The sequence below is a fragment of the Cnephaeus nilssonii genome, assembly GCF_951640355.1.
Source record: "Cnephaeus nilssonii genome assembly, chromosome: 11".
NCBI lineage: Eukaryota > Metazoa > Chordata > Mammalia > Chiroptera > Vespertilionidae > Cnephaeus > Cnephaeus nilssonii.
This window is the reverse complement of record NC_137082.1, coordinates 25042201-25065650: the sequence shown is the minus strand read 5'-3', so window position 1 is coordinate 25065650 and position 23450 is coordinate 25042201. Positions and strand designations below refer to the sequence as shown.

General features: G+C 39.2%; 1 protein-coding gene across 1 annotated transcript; it reads left to right on the top strand.

Moving 5' to 3' along the window:
* Positions 1-1573: 1573 nt before the first annotated feature.
* On the top strand, positions 1574-21621 carry ANKEF1 (ankyrin repeat and EF-hand domain containing 1; the record flags this gene model as incomplete). Its single annotated transcript, XM_079784943.1, has 9 exons — positions 1574-1943; positions 4092-4291; positions 5016-5165; positions 8555-8678; positions 13593-14415; positions 15918-16144; positions 18722-18888; positions 20502-20639; positions 21463-21621. Exons 1-9 carry the CDS (start codon positions 1598-1600, stop codon positions 21619-21621), a joined length of 2334 nt encoding a protein of 777 aa, XP_079641069.1. The 5' UTR covers positions 1574-1597.
* Between the last annotated feature and the right edge of the window lie 1829 nt (positions 21622-23450).

Below are 23450 nucleotides of genomic sequence, written 5' to 3'. Positions count from 1 at the left end.
GCAGGAGGGTGTTTGAGACTAAAGAATGGTCCTGAGGGCTTAGCCCTGGGTACTTCAACAACTAGGCTTCTAACAGAAAGAGGGGGGACCAGCAAAGGAGACTAAGCAGTGGATGGGGATGTAGAAGCGAAACAGGCAATGGAGGTGTTATGGTTACCTAGAGAGACACAGTTAAAGAAGAAACAAGTGGTCAACAGTACCACTCTTTGCCATAGGGAATGTAGATAAGGGAGCAGGTTTGTGGTAGGGAAAAGACAAGTACAATTTCAGATTTTGTAGTAAGATTGAATCTTTCCATTACAAATAAAAGGAACCCAGCTAACTGGCTTCTACCAAAATAAGGTTGGGAAGGGTATTTTTGCTCATGCAACCCTGAACATTTAAGCAGTAGGTGACTTCTAGCACAACTGAGTTCTGGATGCAGTTGCTGCCATCTGGCTCAGTCTCTCCTGCAGGCTCTCTGTGACATCCCCATCCCCACACCCTACTGCTTAACAACTAGCAGAAAGAGCTGCCTTTCCATACAGTTCTGGCAGAATGGTCCCATGGGATGCTGATTGGCTGATGTCTTTTCTTAGCATATTCTTGAGACATTCAAGGTTTCTGGGGAGAGTGTTCCCTCACACAGGCTAAGCCTGGGTTGCAAACCAATTCCAATCACAGGAGATGGAGGTGCAGCCCCATCCAAAGTTTGAGGTGGAAACTTGTCTGACCTTATCTGATCTACATTCTTAAAATATTTTTTTTCTGGGAATTGAATAGAGATTGGATTAGAAGAACTGTTGTGGAAGCAGTGAGAAAAATTAGGGGCTGTGACAATGATTTGGCCTATGATAGTACCACTATATCATCTGAATGGTTTTCCTATACGATAACAGTTTCCCCAGCCCCAGAAAAAATATGGAGGAAAGCATGCTGGGAGTACCTAGCCTGGCCTACTCCTCAGTTCAAAAGATTGTTACCTCATTGTCACATAAGATGACAAAAGAATTGCCTATCTCTCTTTGATATTTCACAGAGCATAGTAATTCCTGTTTATAATGAGCATCTCAAAATGTTGCATGTTCTTTATCACATTTTTTAACTACTAAAACCCATATGGTCTCTACATTGTGGGGGACATGCTAGTACAGAGCTATATAGTGGGGAGCTCAAATCCTTACCTTGGCAATTTAATTAGCCTTACCCTATTCACAGATAAATGGGAAGTTTGCATCAAGGAGGGAAAATTAAATGAGATAACAGGAAAACAGCATAGTATTGATTATGATGGAAGATTAGTTTTGAAATATTTTAACTTTATATTAGTTGAAGGTTTTTGTATTTTGTAACTTCTACTTTTATGAAATCAGTTGCAATAAATTATGGTAAAAATATTTCCATATATGATTTCCATAATAAGAAACAGCCTCTCATCTTGGAGAAGCTTTAAAATATTATCATTTAATCAAAATAAAGGTGACATAATTAACTTTGAGTTCCATGTTTTGTTTTGTTTTGTTTTCGTATGTGTGGTTTTTTTTGTTTTTTTGTCTGTTTATTTCTGCTTTAGTATTTGTTTTCGTCCACAAAAGCATTTTCAAGAAGTTGGTCCAGTATGGCTTTAGCAGACAAGAGACTTGAGAACCTGCAAATCTACAAATGTCTTCAGTGTGTTCGGAACAAAGACAAGAAGCAGATAGAGAAGCTGACCAGACTCGGTTACCCTGAACTAATCAATTTCACAGATCCTGTTGATGGACAGAGTGCTCTGCACTTAGCCTCGGTCTCCAATGACACTGACATGGTCAGCTTTCTCCTGAGCCTTGGTGCCCACCCTGATGTGAAAGACCGAATGGGCTGTACTCCAGCAATGAGGGCTGCAGAACTGGGCCATGAAATGTCCATGGAAATATTAGCCAAGGCAAAGGCGGATATGACTATAGTTGATAACGAAGGAAAAGGTAACAACCCCAACATTCTATCTAGCAGATGCAACCCTTTTTATAGCCAGAAATCAATGAAGTGAACTTTTTTGCTTTCCAACTTTAGAAGTGAATTACTCCTGTACCTAAGAATACCAACTCCCTATAATTTGAAAATGGTGTAGGTAAATCTTAGGGAAACCAGATCTGACAGTTTTTTCATATAAAAAATTAGGATTAGATTAATCTGTTAGGTGGTCTTTCTAAATGGAGAATTTTCAAATGACACACATTGATATTATTGCCATCATAATCATTCATTATAAAATATTGTTTAGACCAAAAGAGGGAGAGCATTTCTTATTCTTTTTTACAATTTAGAACCTGGAGTAGTACTAGACTTAGAACTTCAGAAGGATTTTGTTTCTTCTTAATAGTCTGATGTAAAAAGGAGTTAGTTCTACTTGGGACTCTGAAGGATTAAGGTGGATTCTGGCATAAACTCCAACTTTCTAGGGTCATTTTAAATAATTTGACTTCAAACTTAACACATGGCATTTCTATGATTATTCAGGTGAGACAGTCCCACTCCTCCACATTGTTCCCCTCCCTCATTCCATCTCAATACCATGGTCCTGGAACTTCTTGCCCAGATCACCCCAGGTTCCAGCAAGAGTTGACATAACCTCACAAAAATCACTAAGAAAATTACTACTAGGCTTAATATAAATTGGTAGATTTCATACTTGTTCCAAAGAGTTGCATCAAGTACAAAGCCATTATCATCAGCCCGCAGTAGAGAAATGAATTCAGTTTTATAATGTTAATGTTTTCTAACAGGAACAGAATCTGTTTTTGTAACTCTCTCCAAACAGTCACTTGCTTAAGAGAAAGGAGAGGGCAGAGACAGGAAGAATTATTTAATTGCTTACTGGAACTACATAATACAATAAACTTCAGGTCCATTCTGGGGTTAACTGTATTTTAAAATGTCATATCCTAAAAAAAACAACAGAAGCTTCTCAAATCTCTATTGAACATCATTTTCCAAAGTGTGTTTCACAGACCATTGAATCACTGGGATGTTGATAAGTGCTATATGCAACATTGGTTTCACTGTCCAATTCATTGGAGAAACATATTTAGGCATGTTGATTTCACATTTGTCAGACAGACTAAAGATGGTGACATTTTCCATATATATTTGACCATAAAATAGTTTTTCCTTATGTCATCTTATTTACCTAGAGTTTTGTTGAATACACTTTGGGAAACACTGTAATGAAACATGTTTACCTCTTTGAGTTTGAAAAAGAGATAGAAATCACAAGGAAAACAGGTGGAGAAATTGTAGAGCATAAAAATCTAAAATTGTAAAATTAAAACTAATCAAGGTGAAATTAGAAGCAAGGTCAAGTGAGTATTTGTAGCAAATATTAACAGCCATTTGGTTAAAATTTAAGCTCATTCTAATTTATATTAAACCTGTCGAGGTTCTGGAAGTTGAGCATCTGAGAAAATGATATGGCAAATCACATAGGAAAAATTAAAAGTAGAAAATGAAACTTGAAACAAATATAAAATCTTGTCTCACGCATACCTGCATTAGTACTGCCCTATATTGCTTTGATTCTAAAGAACCCATTCTGTGCTCACTGCACCAAGTGTCTCATCTTCCTTACGTGAATGTACCTAGCTCACCTTGCACATCCCCCAGTTTGACTGTCACTTGCCAAACTGTTTTGCTTATTCCACAGTAGTCTCTCTGCCATTAACATCCTATTTTCCAGAGAGTGATGTTTGACTCACTGCACATTGTTTCTAAAGGATAAGCAAACATTTAAATCATTAAAAATACTTATTGGATCCTTAGAAGCATGTGGGACTTATTCTACCCCCATATTGTATTTTCTCTTTGAACTACTTTGCAGAATATGAAGAAGGTAAGGCTCTAAGCCACACCTGCTCGTGACTGTTTTCTGACTATCACAGGTTGAGTTTCTTTTTTTGGTTTCTCTATCTTGGTGTTTCAGTTTATTTCAGAGGGAAAACAAAGACAGATATGCCTTCGCTCTATCACTTTAACTAGGTAATTATGGATTTTAAAATTATAATTTTCCTTTTTATCTGACTGAAATGTATAGAAACTGTTCATAAGTATTCTTTGGGGATTCTATTTTTCTACAGGTGTTTTGTTTTACTGCATTTTACCTACTAAGAGGCATTATCGCTGTGCATTGATTGCCCTGGAACATGGAGCAGACGTCAACAATTCTAGCTATGAAGGAAAACCGGTGTTCCTTAAAGCTTGCGAAGCTGCACATGATATTAAAGAAATGTGCCTGACACTTTTGGAAAAAGGAGCCAATCCAAATGCTATCAACACAGTATGACTATTCCTGTGATTATAAATATTCATTTTTTTCAATTATAGAGTCTTATCAGTGTAACTTTGGCATTTAGATATGGCAAAATTATTCTGTTAGCTTATAGACTGTTCATTTCTATTCAAAATGCTTTAAGATTATATACTTTCATTATCTTTATATTGCCATAATCCTACAGCTTCTTTCCTAATTACGTTTGGAAAATTGGTATTTATTATGCATGAATGTTAAAAGATCATTATAGAAAATAGACAAGGTATCACTAATGCCCAATAAAAGTTTATCTTTTTGAAAAGAAAATATGTAGTAATGCTGTGTTTTTTATTCATTTGCTCCCTTCTCCTCATTTGGCTAATTTTATTGAATTTTCTTGTGTTTTAATTGTAATTTTGAGACAAAAATCGGATTTTTCTTAATAGAAAACACCTATAATCTAATTTTAGCATATATTTTACCCCCTTTTTTCCCCTTTTTGCTCTACAATCTTTGCAAGAACTGCCTTTTTCTCACAAGAACATATGGTGTGATCTACTCTGACTTTAGAATTCTACATTTTGGATATTCACCCATTGTACTGGCTTCATTTTTTCTCTTTGTTTCATGAAACTAATGAAAATGTAGAGAACTAAGCATGTCTGTGACTCTAAGGCCAAATGGATTTAGATAATATTTATATAGAATATGTCATTTAACATAAACAGCATTTGATCTGCTTTATGTCCAGTCCACAGGTCGCACGGCTTTAATGGAAGCAGCAAGAGAAGGAGTGGTAGAACTAGTTCGAGGGATATTGGAAAGAGGAGGTGAAGTGAATGCATTTGATAACGAGAGACATCAGGCTGCACATTTTGCTGCCAAAGGAGGCTATTTTGATGTAATAATCTACTCTTCACTTTAAAATTTGTTGCTAAAATTTTTCTCATTTTTTCTCAAAAATTTTAAATATTATGTGGATTACATTAGGCAGATTTTTTTTCTGCATTACCATCCTGATTTCCTTGAAAAATTCTAAAACTCTATTTTATACCAAATATTATTTTTAAAAACATATAGCTCTTCAATTTTATCTGCTTGCTAACTTATACATTAATAATACTAGTAGTGTTTTTTCTGTATTCTTAACTATGACAATTTAAAAGTTTTGCCTACTGGGTCTACTATATTTTATGCACTCCATTACATATTAGAATCTTAAAAATATATTATGATCTAATTGTGGGGAAAACAGTGCCAACATACTCTTATCACCCTGATTATGTGTGTATCTTATGACTCACCTAAATTGTAAACTCTATTCTGATTATCTGGAAAGGTTATCTCATAGGTACAGTGACATTGCAGAAAAAAAAAAAAAAAGGAATCAAACATGGCCTTTTTTAAAAATCTTTTTTTTAATTTAATAAATCTTTATTGTTCAGATTATTACAATTGTTCCTCTTTTTCCCCCCATAGCTCCCCTCCACCCTGTTTCCACCCCACTCTCTGCCCTTACCCGCCCCCCCCCCACTGTCCTCATCCATAGGTGTACGATTTTTGTCCAGTCTCTTCCCGTACCACCCACACCCCTTTCCCCCCGAGAATTGTCAGTCCACTCCCTTTCTATGTCCCTGATTCTATTATATTCACCAGTTTATTCTGTTCATCAGATTTTTTTATTCACTTGATTTTTAGATTCACTTGTTGATAGATATATATTTGTTGTTCATAATTTTTATCTTTACCTTTTTCTTCTTATTCCTCTTAAAGAATACCTTTCAGCATTTCATATAATACTGGTTTGGTGGTGATGAACTCCTTTAGCTTTTTCTTATCTGTGAAGCTCTTAATCTTCCCTTCAATTCTAAATGATAGCTTTGCTGGGTAGTTGTAGGTTCTTGCTATTCATCACTTTGAATATTTCTTGCCACTCCCATCTGGCCTGCATAGTTTCTGTTGAGAAATCAGCTGACAGTCATATGGGTAATCCCTTGTAGGTAACTGTTTTTCTCTTGCTGCTTTTAATATTCTCTCTTTGTCTTTTGCTCTTGGCATTTTAATTATGATGTGTCTTGGTGTGGTCCTCTTTGGATTCCTTTTGTTTGGGGTTCTCTGTGCTTCCTGGACTTGTAAGTCTATTTCTTTCACCAGGTGGGGGAAGTTTTTGTCATTATTTCTTCAACTAGGTTTTCAGTATCTTGCTCTCTCTCTTCTTCTGGCACCCCCATAATTCTGATGTTGGTACACTTGAAGTTGTCCCAGAGGCTCCTTACACTATCTTCATATTTTTGGATTCTTTTTTCCTTTTGCTTTTCCGGTTGAGTGTTTTTTGCTTCTTTTTATTTCAAAGCTTTGACTTGATTCTTGCAATCCTCTAGTCTGCTGTTAGATCTCTGTATAATATTTTTTATTTCAGTCAGTGTATGCTTAATTTCTAGTTGGTCATTTTTCATATCCTCGAGGGTCTCACTAAATTTATTAGCCTTTTCTAGAAAATTCTTGAAAAACCTTATAACCGTGGTTTTTAACTCTATATCCAGTAGTTTGCTTTCCTCCATTTCTTTCATTTGTGATCTGTTTCTTTGTCTCTGCATTTTGGCTGCTTCCCTGAGTTGATAGAGTGGCTTTGTGTGCTAGGTGTCCTATAGGGCCCAGGGGCTTAGCCTCCCCAGTTACCTGAGGTGGACACTTTTGGTGCACCCCTTTGTGGACTGTGTGCACAGTCTTGTTGTAGTTAAGCCTTGATTGTTGTTGGTATCACTGGGATGAATTGACCTCCAGGCCAATTGGCTGTGAGGATCAGCTGTGTCTACGCTGGGAGAACTTCTATGCTGGAGACACCCTTATGAGATAAGATTTTCAAAAGCCTCTGTGCTCAGCTTGGATGGGGCGGAGTCTCAGGACGGAGCAGACAGCATTGGTTTTCCATCAGCCCTGCCCTAATAGGCCCCTGTGTCTCAGTGTCCCGTGTTAATCGCTGCAAGCACCTCTGAGAGAAAGCCGCCCTGGAGTTTTGCCCACTGTCAGATAGTCCAGTTTCTCCCCAAATGAGTCTGGGTCCCCAGAGTCTCGCCCGGAACTGGAGTTCAGTGCAGTCGGGAGCTTTTGTCTCCCTCCAGCTTGAGAAAGCCAGCCGCGTACTCAGTTGCCTGCCGTCTCCATACACGCGCTTTGGTACCTCTGCCTTCCACAGTTCCTCTGAGTCTCAGTGTGCTTTTCTCTTTCCTGACAGTCCAGTTTCTCCCCATATGAGTCTGGGTCCTAAGAGTTTTGCCCAGAACTGCAGTTCAGCGCAGTCGGGAGCTTTTGTCTCCCTCCCGTTTGAGAAAGCCTGCCGCGCACTCAGTTGCCAGTCCTCTCCGCGCGCGTGTCTCAGTACTCTGCCTCCTGCAGCTCCTCTGAGTCTCAGTGTGCTTTTTTCTTTCCTTCTAGTTGTAGAATTTCCACTCAGCCAGCTTTCCTGTGGTTCTGGATGATGTCCATTTTGTCTTTTAGTTGTAGTTTTGAAATTGTTGTGCAAGGCAGCAGTTTAGGTGTTTACCTATGCTGCCATCTTGGTTTCTCCCTTAATTCTTAATTATATCAAAAATTTCTTTACTCAATTTTCTCTGAGTTTTAACATAATTACCCTTAGTTTTTTTCATTGAGTCTCTTCTCTGCAATAAAAATATGCATCACAATAGAAGTTAAATTTGGTAAAGAATTTGCTCCTCTGATAATGTTTGCCATAGTCTGATGCTTTTTAAAATGGCCTAGATTTACCAAAATGCTAGTCTCCCAGCTGAGTATAGAGTTTCTTAAACTCTATCCAGGGGTGGGGAACATCTGGCCTGTGAAATCACTTGGTCTGGCCCTGACAAGGCATTAGGGGTGAGTTAATTAAGTGCTTGACCAAAGATAACAGGCTAATTTTTAAGTGATAATTTTGTATGGCCCTTTGAATAATGTTATAAATATCCAAATGGCCCTTGGCAGAAAGAAGGTTCCCCACCCCTGCGTCAATGTTGTTTGAAGGCAATTTTGGCAACAATAAAAATGTTCTATGTCTGTGTTGTATAATAGAGTACAATACAGTAGCCACCTGTGGCTTTTGAGTACTTTAAACATGGCTAGTGAAACTAAGGAACTGTATTTTTAAGATTGTTTTCTATTTAATTCATTTTGATTTAATTTTAAGTAACCACATGTGGCTAACATAATGTATTGGATAGCACAGGTCTAGGAGCACTCTTCATTCACTAAATTTACATTCCTATTCCCCTACATTATCCACTGTCTGTTTTGCAGATATTGAAGCTTCTTTATGCCTACAATGGAGATTTGGGGCTGATTGGAATGACTGGGAACACACCACTTCATTATGCTGCCATGGGTGGTTTTGCAGATTGCTGTAAATATATAGCTCAGCGAGGTAAAATTTGCCTAGCAATTTTATGGTTAACGTATTTATGGTTTATCCATGTTGTAGATAAGTAGGGAATTTGGGCCTGTCACTTGTTAGTTGCTTATGTTTTTCAATAGCTCAACCCCACTCATGTATGTAGAAAGAAAATTGAATTTCTTTTCCTACTCTACTTTCTGTTAATTCAGGAATCTGGTCTTAAAAGTGATAAAAACCCATTCTCCCAAATATGTTTAGGTTATTGTTCAAAATCTAATCATGAGTCAACAGATTATTATAACATGTTTATAGTTATTAAACTCCTTTTTTAAATATATGTGAACATCAATCTAAGCAAGAACAAGCACTGGAAACCATGTCTTTTAATCTTAATTCTTAATTATTTTATTAAAAATATTCTATTGTGTCAAGTGCAAAGATAACTTCTGGATGATTTGAAATTATGAGGAAAATATTTTAGGGAGAAATATGAAATAAATTGAAAATGTGCATGGAAAATTGAAAATGTAAGTAATATGTATTATTTTAGCTTTTCCTGTAGTTTTTAAGTAACTTAGTTAATTTAGGAATATAAACTATGTTATATATAGCCTAATGATAATATTAACTAAATTTAAAGAAATGGATCAATTTGTTATTAATTGCATGCTAATTGAATATACATTTAAAATTTTTAATTCTTTGTTAGAGATAGGACAGCATTCTGCTGAACTTTATGGTAGTTTTTTTTTTTCCAGTTTCTGAGAAATAGGCAAAGCTTAAAATATATTAGAGCAGAAAAAGTGCTTTTTTTTTTTTCCTTTACAAGGGCACAGAATTTCAGAAGTCACTGGGACCTAGAGATCCTATACTGTAGTTACTAATATATAAAAGCCTAAGTGACCATTTGACTGGTAGCTATGATGCATACTGAGCACCAGCGGGCAGACGTTCAACGCACAGGCATGGGAACATGGAACAGACCGATGAATCGAAGAGGGAAGAGGGGAGGGGGGAGGGGGGAGGGCAGAAAGAGATTAACCAAAGATCTTATATGCATACTAGAGGCCCGCTGCACTGATTTGTGCACTGGTGGGGTCCCTTGGCCTGGCCTGTGCCCTCTAGCAATCCGGGACCCCTTGGGGGATGTCAGACTGCTGGTTTCAGCCCGATCCCCACTGGCCAGGCCAAGGGACCTCTCTGGTGCACGAATCCGTGCACCGGGCCTCTAGTATTACAAATAAGACTAATGTGCCTGCATAACTAATAGTGTAATAACTAATTACTCCTTCATCCTCCAAAATAATAAACACTTTTAACAAATAAAGAAAAACATATCAAATGCAATGTTTGCCCTCATAAACCATTTCATCAGTCTTGTTTTCAAATCTGTTACAATCAGCAGTTTATTCTGACATTTCATTTTTAATATAGTGTATTTCTAAAAACTAAACATCTGCCCAGATTGAGACAAGCTTCTTCAACTTTAACATGTCTTTGCTTTCTTATTAGGACAAACATCACCAAACATATACTCTATTGTTCACACACACATAGAAAGCAAAGGGCCAGAGCTTGGGCCATGCCACAGGCCTTCCCCAGCCATGCAGAAAAGATTTATCTTCCTGGCCGAATCATAAAACTAGACTGTAGTTTTAAAACAAACATCTGAAAAGGTTCTGAATTTTGTAACATGTTTTGAAATACAACCATGTCACCAGATCCTATGAGGGGGGCTCAATTCCATAGCAGCAGAGTTACCAGTTACATTTCCACCTTTAAAATCTTAAATCTAAGTCCACCAGAGCAGCAAGAAACCATTAGCAATAAAATGCTCATTTCTGAGTAAACTCTCTCGGTTTAGTCTCTTCTCTACTTCATTGTAAAGGCTGAATTCTTTTCCCACATTAAACTATCTTCCTCAATATCCTCCTCTTTTGCCCCTGGTCCTGTCACTGGAGCAATTTACAAGTCCCTGTAAGCAGTGTGAGCACCATGTCCAGGGACAGAGGGGAGTTTGGAGTAGTTCTACCCCATGGAAACTTTTCCCTTTCATGGGCCTTTGGCTGCTGGTGTTCTACAGCACCAGCCCCTAAAGTTGAGTATCTTGACCACAGAGGAACATAAGTCACAAAGGAAATGAATGGATCTTTAGTTACTAATCATAAAGGAGGAGGCAGAGTCTCCCAAGTAAAAAAGGGGAGGAAAAATACCTTCAGATTTTTTTTCTAAAAGGAGTGCTGAGGAGAGGAGGAAGGCACGTCTTTGGGAAGGCCAGAACAAAGGGTCAGTGAATCTTCAAGTGGAAGGGTGAGAGAGAAGGGCAGATGAATGGGTTTGTTTATTTATTTATTTATTTATCTATTTATTTATTTATTTATTTATTTATTTATTTATTTGAAACAGAGAAAGGGAGAGGGAAAGACAGAAAAACATTGATGAGAAATAAATATCAACATCAATTGGCTGCCTCCTGCATGCCCTTCCCCCCCCCGCCCTCAGCCCTCCAAGCCCCCAACCCAGGCATGTGCCCTGACTGGGAATCAACTAGTGACCACTTGGTTCATGGGTTGATGCTCAACCATTGAGCTACACTGGCTGGGTTACCTTAAGATCTTTAAGCTGAGATGTCTTAGTCTTTTATCCACATAAAAGGAGAAAACTGGGGACAGAAAATAGTAAGCTAAACAGCTTTAATAATCCTTGGATCCATTGTGCTGGGGTGAATATAGGAGTGGCTTGGGAGATGGTAGATAACCCTCAGACACCCTGACTAAGCAAAAATGTTCAGTAAAAAAAAAAAAAGTATACTCAGAATTACTATGCAATTATTATGCTATGGAATTTTACTATTGAAACCCCTTCCTAATAAGTCACTGTTCTTAAAACTGTCCAATATAGAAATTTTAGAATCCTTATTGTCTCAATACACTTTTTCTATCACTAATAAACTTTCAACCTGAGTATAAATTTTTAATTTTTGACAATACTAAAGGAAATATTAATCTTGAAAAGCATTGGTGATTAATTTTCTTTTTGACAAGGGATAAAACTATAAAGTGTTAAAGAGGCATGTTTTATGTTACATGCAGCTGCCTATACAATTTGGTTGCTAGAGATAAGAATTGGGCAGCAATTTTTTAATCATGTGATTTTGGAAAAGCAATAGAAGAGTCTTCTAGAATCAAAACACTAGGAAGAACTTAATAGTCTGACACTTATATACATAATGGATTTTTAATGCCTCAAGACACTTATTATAGACAACATAGCCTTCCTGGTAGCAATAAGTAGAGCCCCACCACCACCATCCATTCAGAAAGTATTCTTATTTATGTAATGTTGGTCTCATCATTTTAAGGAAGAAGCCAAAAAAGAAAATGAATTTTAATATATAACTTGGTCAAATATAATACTGAAATCCTTTAGACTTGATCAACAAATTACTTTTTTTTTTTCTGTTAGGTTGTTCACATGGCCTTACTAAAAAAGAGCAGATCTATATAAATGACATTAATTTCACAGAGTATACAGATAAAATATCATTTAAGATTGCATACCAATTTATAGTCATAATCATTCAAAAGGAACAGCTGACCTTCAGCATTCTGAGTGCCTAAGAGCCCACATAAGCTGCATGAATCCAGCTTTCCAAATTTAATTGTCACCCTTACTCTTTTCATGAAGAGTCCTTAGCAAGTATCCTAATATGGTACTTGTTTGAAGTATCTATAGAGATTAATGTCTTAATCATTTGGGGCAGATAATCTAAATTGGAAACATATCTCCCCTAGAAGCCACCAAAGTAATGTGCAAAATAAATAAATAACAGCTTAATTTTGTAATTATAATAGCCTAAATGTGCTCAACTCTATATATGAACTAGAGGCCCGATGCATGAAATTTGTGCAAGAGTAGGCCTTCCTTCCCCCCGCTGCTGGCAATGGCTTCCCTCCAGCACCTGGGACCTGGGCTTCCCTTGCAACCTCAACTTCATCCAGAAGGTCATCTGGAAGAACAGCCAGTCTAATTAGCATATTATGCTTTTATTATTATAGACTAGAGGCCTGGTGCACAAAATTTGTGCAAAAGTATGCCTTCCTTCCACCAGCTTCCCTTAGGTATCTGGGACCCAGGCTTCCCTCCAGCCGCCAGCTTCTTCTGGAAGAACATCCAGAATGACAGCCAGTCTAATTAGCATATTATCCTTTTATTATCCTATATAATAAAAGAGTAATATGCAAATTGACCATCACTCCAACACACAAGATGGCTGCCCCCATGTGGTCAAAGATCCTGCCCCCATGTGGACATAAGATGGCCACCACAAGATGGCCATCAGGGGAAGGCAGTTGGGAGGGACCAGGCCTGCAAGGGAGGGCAGTTGGGGGTGATCAATCCTGCAGGGGAGGGCAGCTAGGGGTGAACAGGCCGGTAGAGGAGGGAAGTTGGGGGTGACCGGGCCTGCAGGGAAGGGCAGTTGGGGGGGGCAGGCCTGCAGTGGAGAGCAGTTAGGGGTGACCAGGCCTCCTGCAGGGCATGGCAGTTAGGGGTGACCAGGCCTGCAGGGGACAGCAGTTAGGGGCAAATAGGTGGCAGGGGAGCAGTTAGGCATCAATCAGGCTGGTAGGGGAGTGGTTAGGGGGTGATCAGGCTGACAGGCAGAAGTGGTTAGGGGCAATCAGGAATGCAGGCAGGTGAGCAGTTGGGAGCCAGCAGTCCTGGATTGTGAGAGGGATCCCAGATTAGAGAGGGTGCAGGCTGGGCTGAGGGACATACCCCCTCTGTGCACAAATTTCATACATTGGGCCTCTAGTTATAGATAATTTAGGGACAAACTTTTGACTAAGCACTTGAAATTAGGAAAACAGTTAGATGAATGTCATTTGTTAGAGCTATGCCAGTGATTGGAACCATTCATAATAATGATACTTCACATTTTAGGATGTGACCTGAAATGGAAGAATTTAGAACATAAAACGGCCAGGGCTGTGGCTAAGGAACGCGGCTTCAAAGCAGCAAGCAAAGAAATACGGCGGGCAGAGAGAACGGCTAATAAACTGGCCAAGCCAGGAGTTAAAAATCCGAATCCACTCTGGGCCCTTAGGCTTCATGATTGGTCAATAGAATATGAGGCTTTACTTCGGGAAGCCTTTATGTGTGTGGACAGGGGCGATGGGACAGTCAGCAAGGAAGACTTTGTGTCAGTGCTGGAGGAGAGGCAGGACTTCGTGACCTCAGATCAGCTGTCTTCCATCGCTCAACTTAGTGAAAAAGTCCGGGGAGCAGGGGTCAATGTTAACGATTTCTTTAAGGGGACCCGATACTTAAACAAGTCTTATGTCTTGGGATCCTATGGGCCTAAGAAAAAGAAAAAGGGGATAGCCAAAAAGGGAAAGAAAGGCAAGTTCGTTTTACCCCTCCCGGTCTGCGTCATCCCTGACAATGCATTTCCACGCCGGAGTGATGGTGGGCCACCATATTACATGATTGAAACCTACAAGAATGTCACGGATTGCAATCGGTTTAATCGGGATCATCCACCAGAACATCCCATTCAGGACGACTCTGCTTGGTACATTGAGGATTCAGGGAAGGTATTTGCAAATATTAACTTTCTCACCAAGGCAGGAGACCTAGCTTCTCTGAAAAAGGCGTTTGAATCAGGCATACCGGTGGATATGAAGGATAATTATTACAAAACACCACTAATGACTGCTTGTGCAAGTGGAAACATCGAAGTGGTCAAGTTTCTTCTTGAAAGAGGGTATGTTTTGGGTTGGGTGAGGTTTAAATTTTCATGAGTCTTACTATTTCAAGGAAGTAATAGGAAAGCTAAGATACAATCAACTGCAGAATTTTAATAGCACAAGAAAGTGCTTCACCCCTGAAGCCTAGACTGCAGGTAGATCTTACGATTATATGGGAAACCAGGCTCATGGGAACATAGGCGTGTGTGTACATGAAGATGGTTTGCCAATAACAACTATGCATAAAGTGAAAGTCAAGAAGTTTTCACTCTGATGGTAGAAGAAGAGTTCTGATTGGGTATCACTGGCCTCCCAAGAAAAGTTAATTTAGTGTCAGAGCTTTACCTAGTTGGTGTGGAGTTGCTTTTCATTTTATTTTAAACTTAAAAAGTTTTTTTGTTGCGGTAAGAACATTACATGAGGTCTAGCCTCTTAACAAATACTAACTATCCAATATAGTATTATTAACTATAATCACAATATTATACAGCAGATCTCTAGAATTTATTCATTTTATGTGGAGTCGCTTTTTAATCTGCCTCGTGTGTGTGTGTGTGTGTGTGTGTGTGTGTGTGTGTGTGTGTAGGGGAATCCCAACAAATTCCAATAAGTTGGCTATAATGACTAAGAACATTTGCATTCCCTTCTCCAGAAAAAAAGCAGTCTTTCCCTTGGTTCATTTATAAATATATTTAAAATCTCAAAGCAGGATATTTTCATTTATCTTTTTTAAAATTAAATCTTTATTATTGAAATATTACATATGTACCCTTCCCCCCCCCCCCCATTGACCCCTTCTAGCCTGCCCTGCTTGCGACCCCAGGCCTTCACCACACTATTATCTGTGTCCATGGGTTATGCATATATTCATACAAGTTCTTCAGTAGATCACTTCCCACCCACCCCTAACCCCCTATCCCCACCTTCCCTCTGAGATTCATTTAACTTTTTAATCTAAAACAATTACTTGGGTTTAATTCCTTCTTTTACCATTGCTAAATAACCTGCAGTTAGTTTTTAACTTTTTGTGTCTCAGTTTTCTCATTTTTACAATGGGGCCCCAATGGGACTTAGCTCACAGAATTCATTGAAGATAAAATTAGTTATGTAAAGCACTTACTGGCACAGTAATTACATACTTGATAAATTGTATCATTATTATTACTATAAAGGCAGAAATAGACCCAAAATGGAATAATATAACTCATATTTCCTGTCAGATTTATCTTCATTGGATTCATTTTTTTAATTTTCCTTGATTTAACCTTTGCAAAATTATAACCACTAAGATCTTAAGTGCCTTTTAAAGCTAAAAAAATGTATATGTATACACAGAGTTATGAGTGGTTGATAATGCAGAACACTTGTCAAGAAAAATTATGACATAGAGTTTAACTTGACTCAGAGCTTCCTTGGTTTACAGTTGAATAAGTTTATAAAACTATGAAGTCTTAGCGTTTTTAGCCTTCAGTGCTTGGAACAACCCATGTTTTTAGCTTGTGCATCTCTTATCTTATAGGGCTAATGTTAATGCAACAGATAATTTTCTGTGGACTCCACTTCACTTTGCGTGCCATGCAGGCCAACAAGACATTGTTGAGCTTCTTGTTCAATCTGGAGCCACGATAGATGCACTTTCAATCAACAACTCAACTCCTTTATTTAGAGCCATTGAGAGCTGTAGAATGGATACTGTCAAATATCTACTTGATATTGGTGCTAAATTCCAGCTGGAAAATAGAAAAGGTATGTGTACATATTATTAATGGTTAGGGTTAGAAAAGGAGAATTTATGTTCAACTAGAGGCCCGGTGCATGAAATTTGTGCATGGGGGGGTGAAGAGGGAGGGGTGGTGTCTCTCAGCCCAGCCTGCACCCTCTCCAATCTGGGACCCCTCAAGGGATGTCCGACTGCCTGGTAGGATCGGGCCTAAACGGGCAGTCAGACATCCCTCTCATAATCCAGGACTGCTGGCACCCAACTGCTTGCCTGCCTGCCTTCCTGATCGCCCCTAACCACTTCTGCCTGCCAGCCTGATCACCCCCTAACCACTCCCCTGCCAGCCTGATTGATGCCTCACTGCTCCCCTGCCAGCCTGATTGCCCCTAACTGCCCTCCGCTGCAGGCCTGGTTCCTCCCGCAACTGCTCTCCCCTGCAGGCCTTGTTGCCCCCAACTTCCCTCTTCTGCCGGCCTGGTCACCCCTAACTGCCTTCCCCTGTAGGCCTGATTTCCCACAACTGCCCTCCCTTGCAGACCTGGTTCCTCCCAACTGCCCTCCCCTGCTGGCCATCTTGTGGCAGCCATCTTGTGTCCACATGGGCAGCCATCTTTGACCACATAGGGGCAGCCATCTTGGGTGTTGGAGTGATGGTCAATTTGCATATTACCCTTTTATTAGTATAGATAGAGGCCTGGTGCACAGGTGGGGGCTGGCTGGTTTGCCCTGAAGGGTGCCCCAGATCAGGGTGGGGGTTCCCTTGGGGTATGGGGCCTGTGGTGGTTTGCAGGCTGGCCACACCCACCGGCAACCCAAGTGGAGGTCTTGGTATCTGGGATTTACTTATCTTCTATAACTGAAACTTTGTAGCCTTGAACGGAGGCCAAGGCCAGGCAGGGTGGGTGGGAAGCTTGGCTTCCTCCATTACCGGGGGCAACCCAAGCCTCCTGCTCTTTCCAGCTCCGTGGCTGCCACCATTTTTGTTGGGATTTATTTATCTTCTATAATTGAAACTTTGTAGCCTTGAGCAGAGGCCAGGGCTGGCCAGGGCAGGCAGGAAGCTTGGCTTCCTCCATTGCAGGGGAAACCCAAGCCTCCTGTTCGCTCCGTGGCCGCAACTATCTTAGCTGGGTTAATTTGCATACTCACCCCTGATTGGCTGGTGGGTGTGGCTTGTGGGTGTAGCAGAGGTACGGTCAATTTGCATGTTTCTCTTTTATTAGTCTAGATTCCAAACCCCTTCTGATTCTATTCTTGTAAGATCACATTTTCCCCTGAAACACTGGTCAGCAAACTGCCCTGAAACATAAGTGCTTTGCAAGTCACTGGTGTTAAAGGGCTAATCCTTTGTGTTGCAATCTTCCATGGACTGATATTTTTGCAAAATACAATAAAATGTGATTTACTAGAAAAATTAAATGGAAAAAAACCCATAAAATACAAGTGCAAACTTTTTTACTAGATTCAAATGACAGAAAACTCCTCTATTAATTTGCTATAAAAATTTCCAAGTACTTACTCTTAACTCCTGTGATTATTTCATTGTGGCCCAGTAACCTTTAGTTTGTGGACTTCACCAGTGTGCAAATCATATCTTGAAGTATCACACTGTTTAACTGTCATTTTCTAATAATTGGTATAGTTTACAGTCTCTGGATTTGGATTCCTTTTAAAGCTAGACAAAGTCATTTCTGAATTGAGGCTCTCTCTAGGAAGTAAAAAGAAGGCCTGTTTTATAAATATCACAAGTGAAGACTAAAAAATCACTTGATTTAATATTTTAGATTCTTGCTTAGAGATATCATTTTCTTATACTGGAATCTATTCTTTTTTTTTAATTTCAGAGGAAGAGAGATAGAAACATCAATGATGAGAGAGGATCATTGATTGGCTGCCTCCTGCACACCCCCTAATGAGGATTGAGCCCACAACCTGGGCATACACCCTTGACCGGAATGGAACCTGGGACCTTTCAGTCCATAGGCTGATGCTCTATCCACTGAGCCAAACCAGATAGGGCCCATTACTTCTTTTTTAAAAATATATGTTTTGATTTAAGAGAGAGAAGAAGGGAGAGGGGGAGAGAGAGAGATTACTTTTGAACAGAGAACATTAAACCTCTGGCTGCTTCAGGCTGCCTCTGAGTCATGGGTAGTATTGTGCTAGGCCTGTCCAAGGACATTACAGGTGTCACAAATTCTAGCCACGTGATCACAGCACTTGTGAGCATCAATTTCCCCAGATCCTTTAGAATATACCTCCTTACATCATGGAAAGGGGAGGACAACAGAAATGTGTCACAGCTTGGAATGAGAACCAGCAATCAGATATTCAAAATGTAAACTACCAATGTTTTCTATCAACTTTTTAAGAAACATGCTCGAAAAAATTGTTTGGTCAGCAAATGGAATTGTAATGATAAGATTTTAGAGCTGGGTCCACCTTTGAGAATATTTGATCTAGCTCTGTGATCTTGCACATACCATTTGCTTTAGAAACACCCTTACTAGCCCATGCTAGGGCTGCTGTGCTGAGATAAGATTTTTTTCTACATGGTTTATTATTAACCTGTTTATTATAGCTCTGAATTCTGTTTTAAACAGGGCACACTCCCATGGATGTTGCAAAGGCATATGCTGACTATAGAATAATTGGTTTGATTAAAGAAAAGCTAGATAACTTGCCAAAACCATCAGAAAACCAAAAACTTTTGAAACCCAAGCCATCTATTAAAGTGAAAACTGAAGGCCCTGAAATTAAGAAAGAAGAGGTAAGAAGGGCAATGATTACCCACTAGTAACTAGAATGCCTTAACAACTTGTTGGGGAATGGGGCAGTGGCACTGTTCACATACTGTTACACAACATGGGCCAAATAATAGACAATCTATATTTTCAGCACCATTTTGCAATACTTTTAAAGAAATATCTAGCAAGGAAATTCCTACTACTGAAAAGTTTAAGTATTTATTGGGCAAATAGAATCCACACAAAAAAACACATTGATTCAGCCAAATACAATTAGAATGTTGAAAAAAGGACTGATATTGGATATGTGCATATTTGTATAATATATATGAAGATATAGATACAGATATAGATATAGATACAGATACAGATACAGAGACAGAGACAGAGACAGAGACAGAGACAGAGATAGAGATAGAGATAGAGATAGATATAGATATAGATATAGATATAGATATAGAGATAGATATAGAGATAGAGATATAGATACTGGAGACCCAGTGCACGAAATTTGTGCACAAGTAGGGTCCCTAGCAACTGCCGGCTGCTGGCCAGGGCCTCCCTTCCCCGGCTGCTGACCTGGGCCTTCCTTCATTCCACACTTCCCCCTAGTGGTCAGCACACATCATAGCGAGTGATCAAACTCCCAGTCAGTTGAACTCCCAAGGGGACGCTTTGCATATTAGGCTTTTATATATATAGATATTTAGTCCTGAATTATACAGATTTTATGAGATAGCCCAAAAGGGAGGGAGGATAACCCTTATGAGGAATGAAGTAAAGCATAATTTTCCTTCATTTTGGTCTTATACTCTTTCATTACTCATTTTAAACCACCCCCACCCAAGGAATTTTAATGATTACTACTGAGCCCTGGGATATGGGGCCACTTGCAACTTGGATATCACACAGTATAACTCTAGAAGACTTAAAACACCACACTGATTGATCCTGCTCATCTGGAGTGGTATAGTTGCCTCTGAACTACCAGGAGAAGGTTGAGGTTGTTGTCTACAGGGAGTTCTGAGATATCAGGCTTTGTCATGAGCAGGGAAGCTTTAAGTGCATTTCTAGGCTAGAAGCTTCTTTTAGGGAAGCAGAAGGATCCCTGGAGATTCTTGCAAACACATGACAAAGAATTAAATTTAAGAAGGAAAAGCTTTATTGTTGTCAAATGGAAAGAGGAATGGCATTTAAGAAGGAAACACTTTATTGTTACCAAATGTAGGTGGTAGAAGTGGGTGGAGTGGAGGGATCATTGGCAGGCAGTAGAGAATAACAAACATAGATGACAAGAACAAGGATTGCCAGAGGTGAAAGAGGATCAATCAGCTAAAGCTCCTACTATGTGCACTATTATCATTTCAGTAAGAATGCATCCTTCTGACTAATGAATGGCCACAGGTAAAGGATGGATATCTTGAAGACTTATGAGATCTGCCACTGATACTACTAATTTAGTAGACTTAAGACAAATCATCTCTCTACCCAAAGTCAAAATAATATTCTATTTCATTTCAAGTTATCATTTATATAGTAGTTATTTTTCTATATTCAGAATGAGATGTAGAACAATAAATAATATTAGAGTGTATATAGGTTTATGGAACTAGTAGTTTTTTTGTCTTGTTTCCAGGAACCACTTTCATCAGTTTATACTGTACCAACCATATTGGAGGAAAAGAAAATGCGTAAAGATAATGTGGTTCATCTCAATTCATTGATTACCAGTGGTTATACCAAGAAAGTGAATATCACATTTACTCCACGGAGGGTAAGTACTTTGGATTTTTCATAATGTGGTATAAACTAATAATGTCATTTTTCAAAGACTTTTTATGCACAACACAAAAACAAATACCCAAAGGTTATTTTTCATAGTTACTATTTGAAGGTGTCCTTTTGCCGATTCAGTTAGTCCAACTTGTTTAGCTCCCAGTATCTTGTTTTCTCTATTACAATTTCTATATTGACATTTTCATTTTTCTTGGAAGATTAAAGTCTTCTTTGGTCAATATCATTCCCTATTGCAATTTAGTCACCAAGTTCTATAGATACTTTTTCTTGGTACCTTAGACCTAACCCTTCTTTGTACTCAACACCACCAACTCCTTAATTATTAGGAGTAGATTTATTAAGTAACTTCCTAAAACATCTACAATTAAACAGGTAAAGACATTTTTGGAGAATAAGAGTAGTCTTGCAAATGCCCATCAAACCATGCTGAAAAAAGACCACCAGCTCCCTCTGCCTTCTACTATGAAAATAATTGTGATTTCCCCATAAGACATAATGGTAGTCAACCCAAATGATCTTCTAATTCCATTGATTTCTGGTTTTGACATCCTAAAAATGAACAGCAGCTGGCCCAAAGGTCATCAGAGAGGTAACTAAAGAGCATTTCAGTTGTCCAAATAGCACCAAAAATAGTGATGTCCATCTAGCCACTGATGTCATATAAGAGGAAAAGACAAGTTCAAAATAGATTTAGAAGTAAATTTGATAGTTTTAAATTAACCACATTAAAGAGTATCTGGATATAGCATGTGTGTGGCTGTTATACTCATACCTGCTCTGGCGGTGATTTTTCACTTAAGACCTGGAGTCCTGAAGCCACAACGGCCGAGCTGATCAGGAAGAGGGAGCTGCAGAGGGAGAGGTTCACTTATGAGGTGGACTTTGAAGACTTCATGATGCCCTTTCAGAAGAACATTACAGAGAAAGCTCGCGCATTGGAATCTGTTTTCAAGAACTAAATCACAGAGGTTGCATCTTGGGTTAAACATTTCGAGACCCAGGGACCAAACTTTGGAGAAGGTAGATATTTCCATCAAAGCAATCCACAAATTAAGTATTTGTAACCAAACATTTGTTTTGGCTTTAACAACTATAAATATTCTGAGCTGTCTAGAGAAGGTGTGTTTTATTTTGCAATGAATTATATGTCATTCTGGACAAATCCCCCAATCTTCTTTAAGACTGTAGTGGAATAAATGGCATTTTGGTTATAAACATAACATTATTGTCAAAAAATTTACCAAATGTACACCATTATGTTTGCTATAATTCTGGAAATTGATTTAAACAGTTTAATATTGGGGAAGGGGAGTTTTTAGTCCATTGAGGAAAGTGTTTGTTTCTCACGCATCATCTAAGTGATGTGTATGAGGTAACTAAACTTTGACACCTGTGGCAGACACTGTCAGCACTTCACCCATTTCTCCTCTGCTGTGGGATGGTAGCATTCTCAGGCCTGACTTCAGATGCTGGAAGGCTGCCTCTGACACTTAAACTTGTACAGCAGGGGCCCAAGGATGTGGGCATGAGAGCCTCCTGGGTGAGCAGTGACTGAACAGATTCAGTTCTGGGATCATTCTAAAGTGCATATTCTCACTGATATCTAGAGCTCCCAGCAGGATTAAGATCAAGATGCCCACAGTGGAGATTTGTGTGACAGCCCCCTTCTCTTCTCTGTCTTCTCACTTTTCTTTCACCCCTCTGGTCTTTATTGAGATCACCTCCCAAATACTTACACCTCAATTCTTGTTTCAAGGTTCTTTCTGTAAGGACCCAAACTAAGACATCTATGGTATTCTGATTCTGAGGCCCCTAGCAAATATTTTAAAAGTGCATTCTCTTATCTTTTGCCTGCGACAAAATAAGCATTTCCCCAACTTAGAGGATTTGTCCCCAAGGTCTTAAGCATTTGAGAAGCAGTGCGAGTTGTATTCATACAATACTTCATACTTCATACTCATACTTGAGACAAAATTTCCAGATGTCATAAAAATATATATGATAGAGAATGACTAGATATTATATGTGAATTTTCCTTAAGGCAAGTATGTGTGGGGCAGGAGAGAAGGGTGAATTTAAGAGACCCACCATAAAACCTTCAAAGTTTCTTTTGGGTCTGGGGCCTGATCATAGTTGGAAATGAGTTATGTCAGGGTTCCACCAGAGATATAGAAACAGTAGGATGGATGGATAGATAGATAGATAGATAGATAGATAGATAGATAGATAGATAGATGATAGATAGAAAGAGATTTATTGCAAGGAGTTAACTTACATGATTATGGGGGCTGGTAGGACAAGCCATCAGGAAGGAGAGGGTAAAAACTGTTGGACAAGAGATGTCCCTGCAGTTTACAAGTGGGATTTCTTCTTCCTCAGGGAAACCGCAGTTCTGTTCTTAAGGCCTTTAAACTGATCCCCCATCCCCGATTATTAAGGATAATCTCCTTTACATAAAGTCAACTAATTGTAGGTGCATGTACATAATTCCTTCACAGCAACACCTACAGCTAATGTCTGGGTTCTATGGCCTAGCCCAACTGAGACATAAAACTGGCCACAGCTAGAGGTGTACTACTGAGTAAAAAGCTAGCTCACCCACACCAAGAGGTACAACGAGTGCTGGGGAGGGCCTCCAAAAATATCCACAAAAAGCCCACTGACACTAAGAGTCCACTTTAGAATCTGCCTTACCAGAGGGCACAACTCCAGGGTACAACTCTGTCAGCCATATACATGAAACCCCTTTCCTTTAAACCTCTCCCTCACTTGTCACCCATGGAGGCCT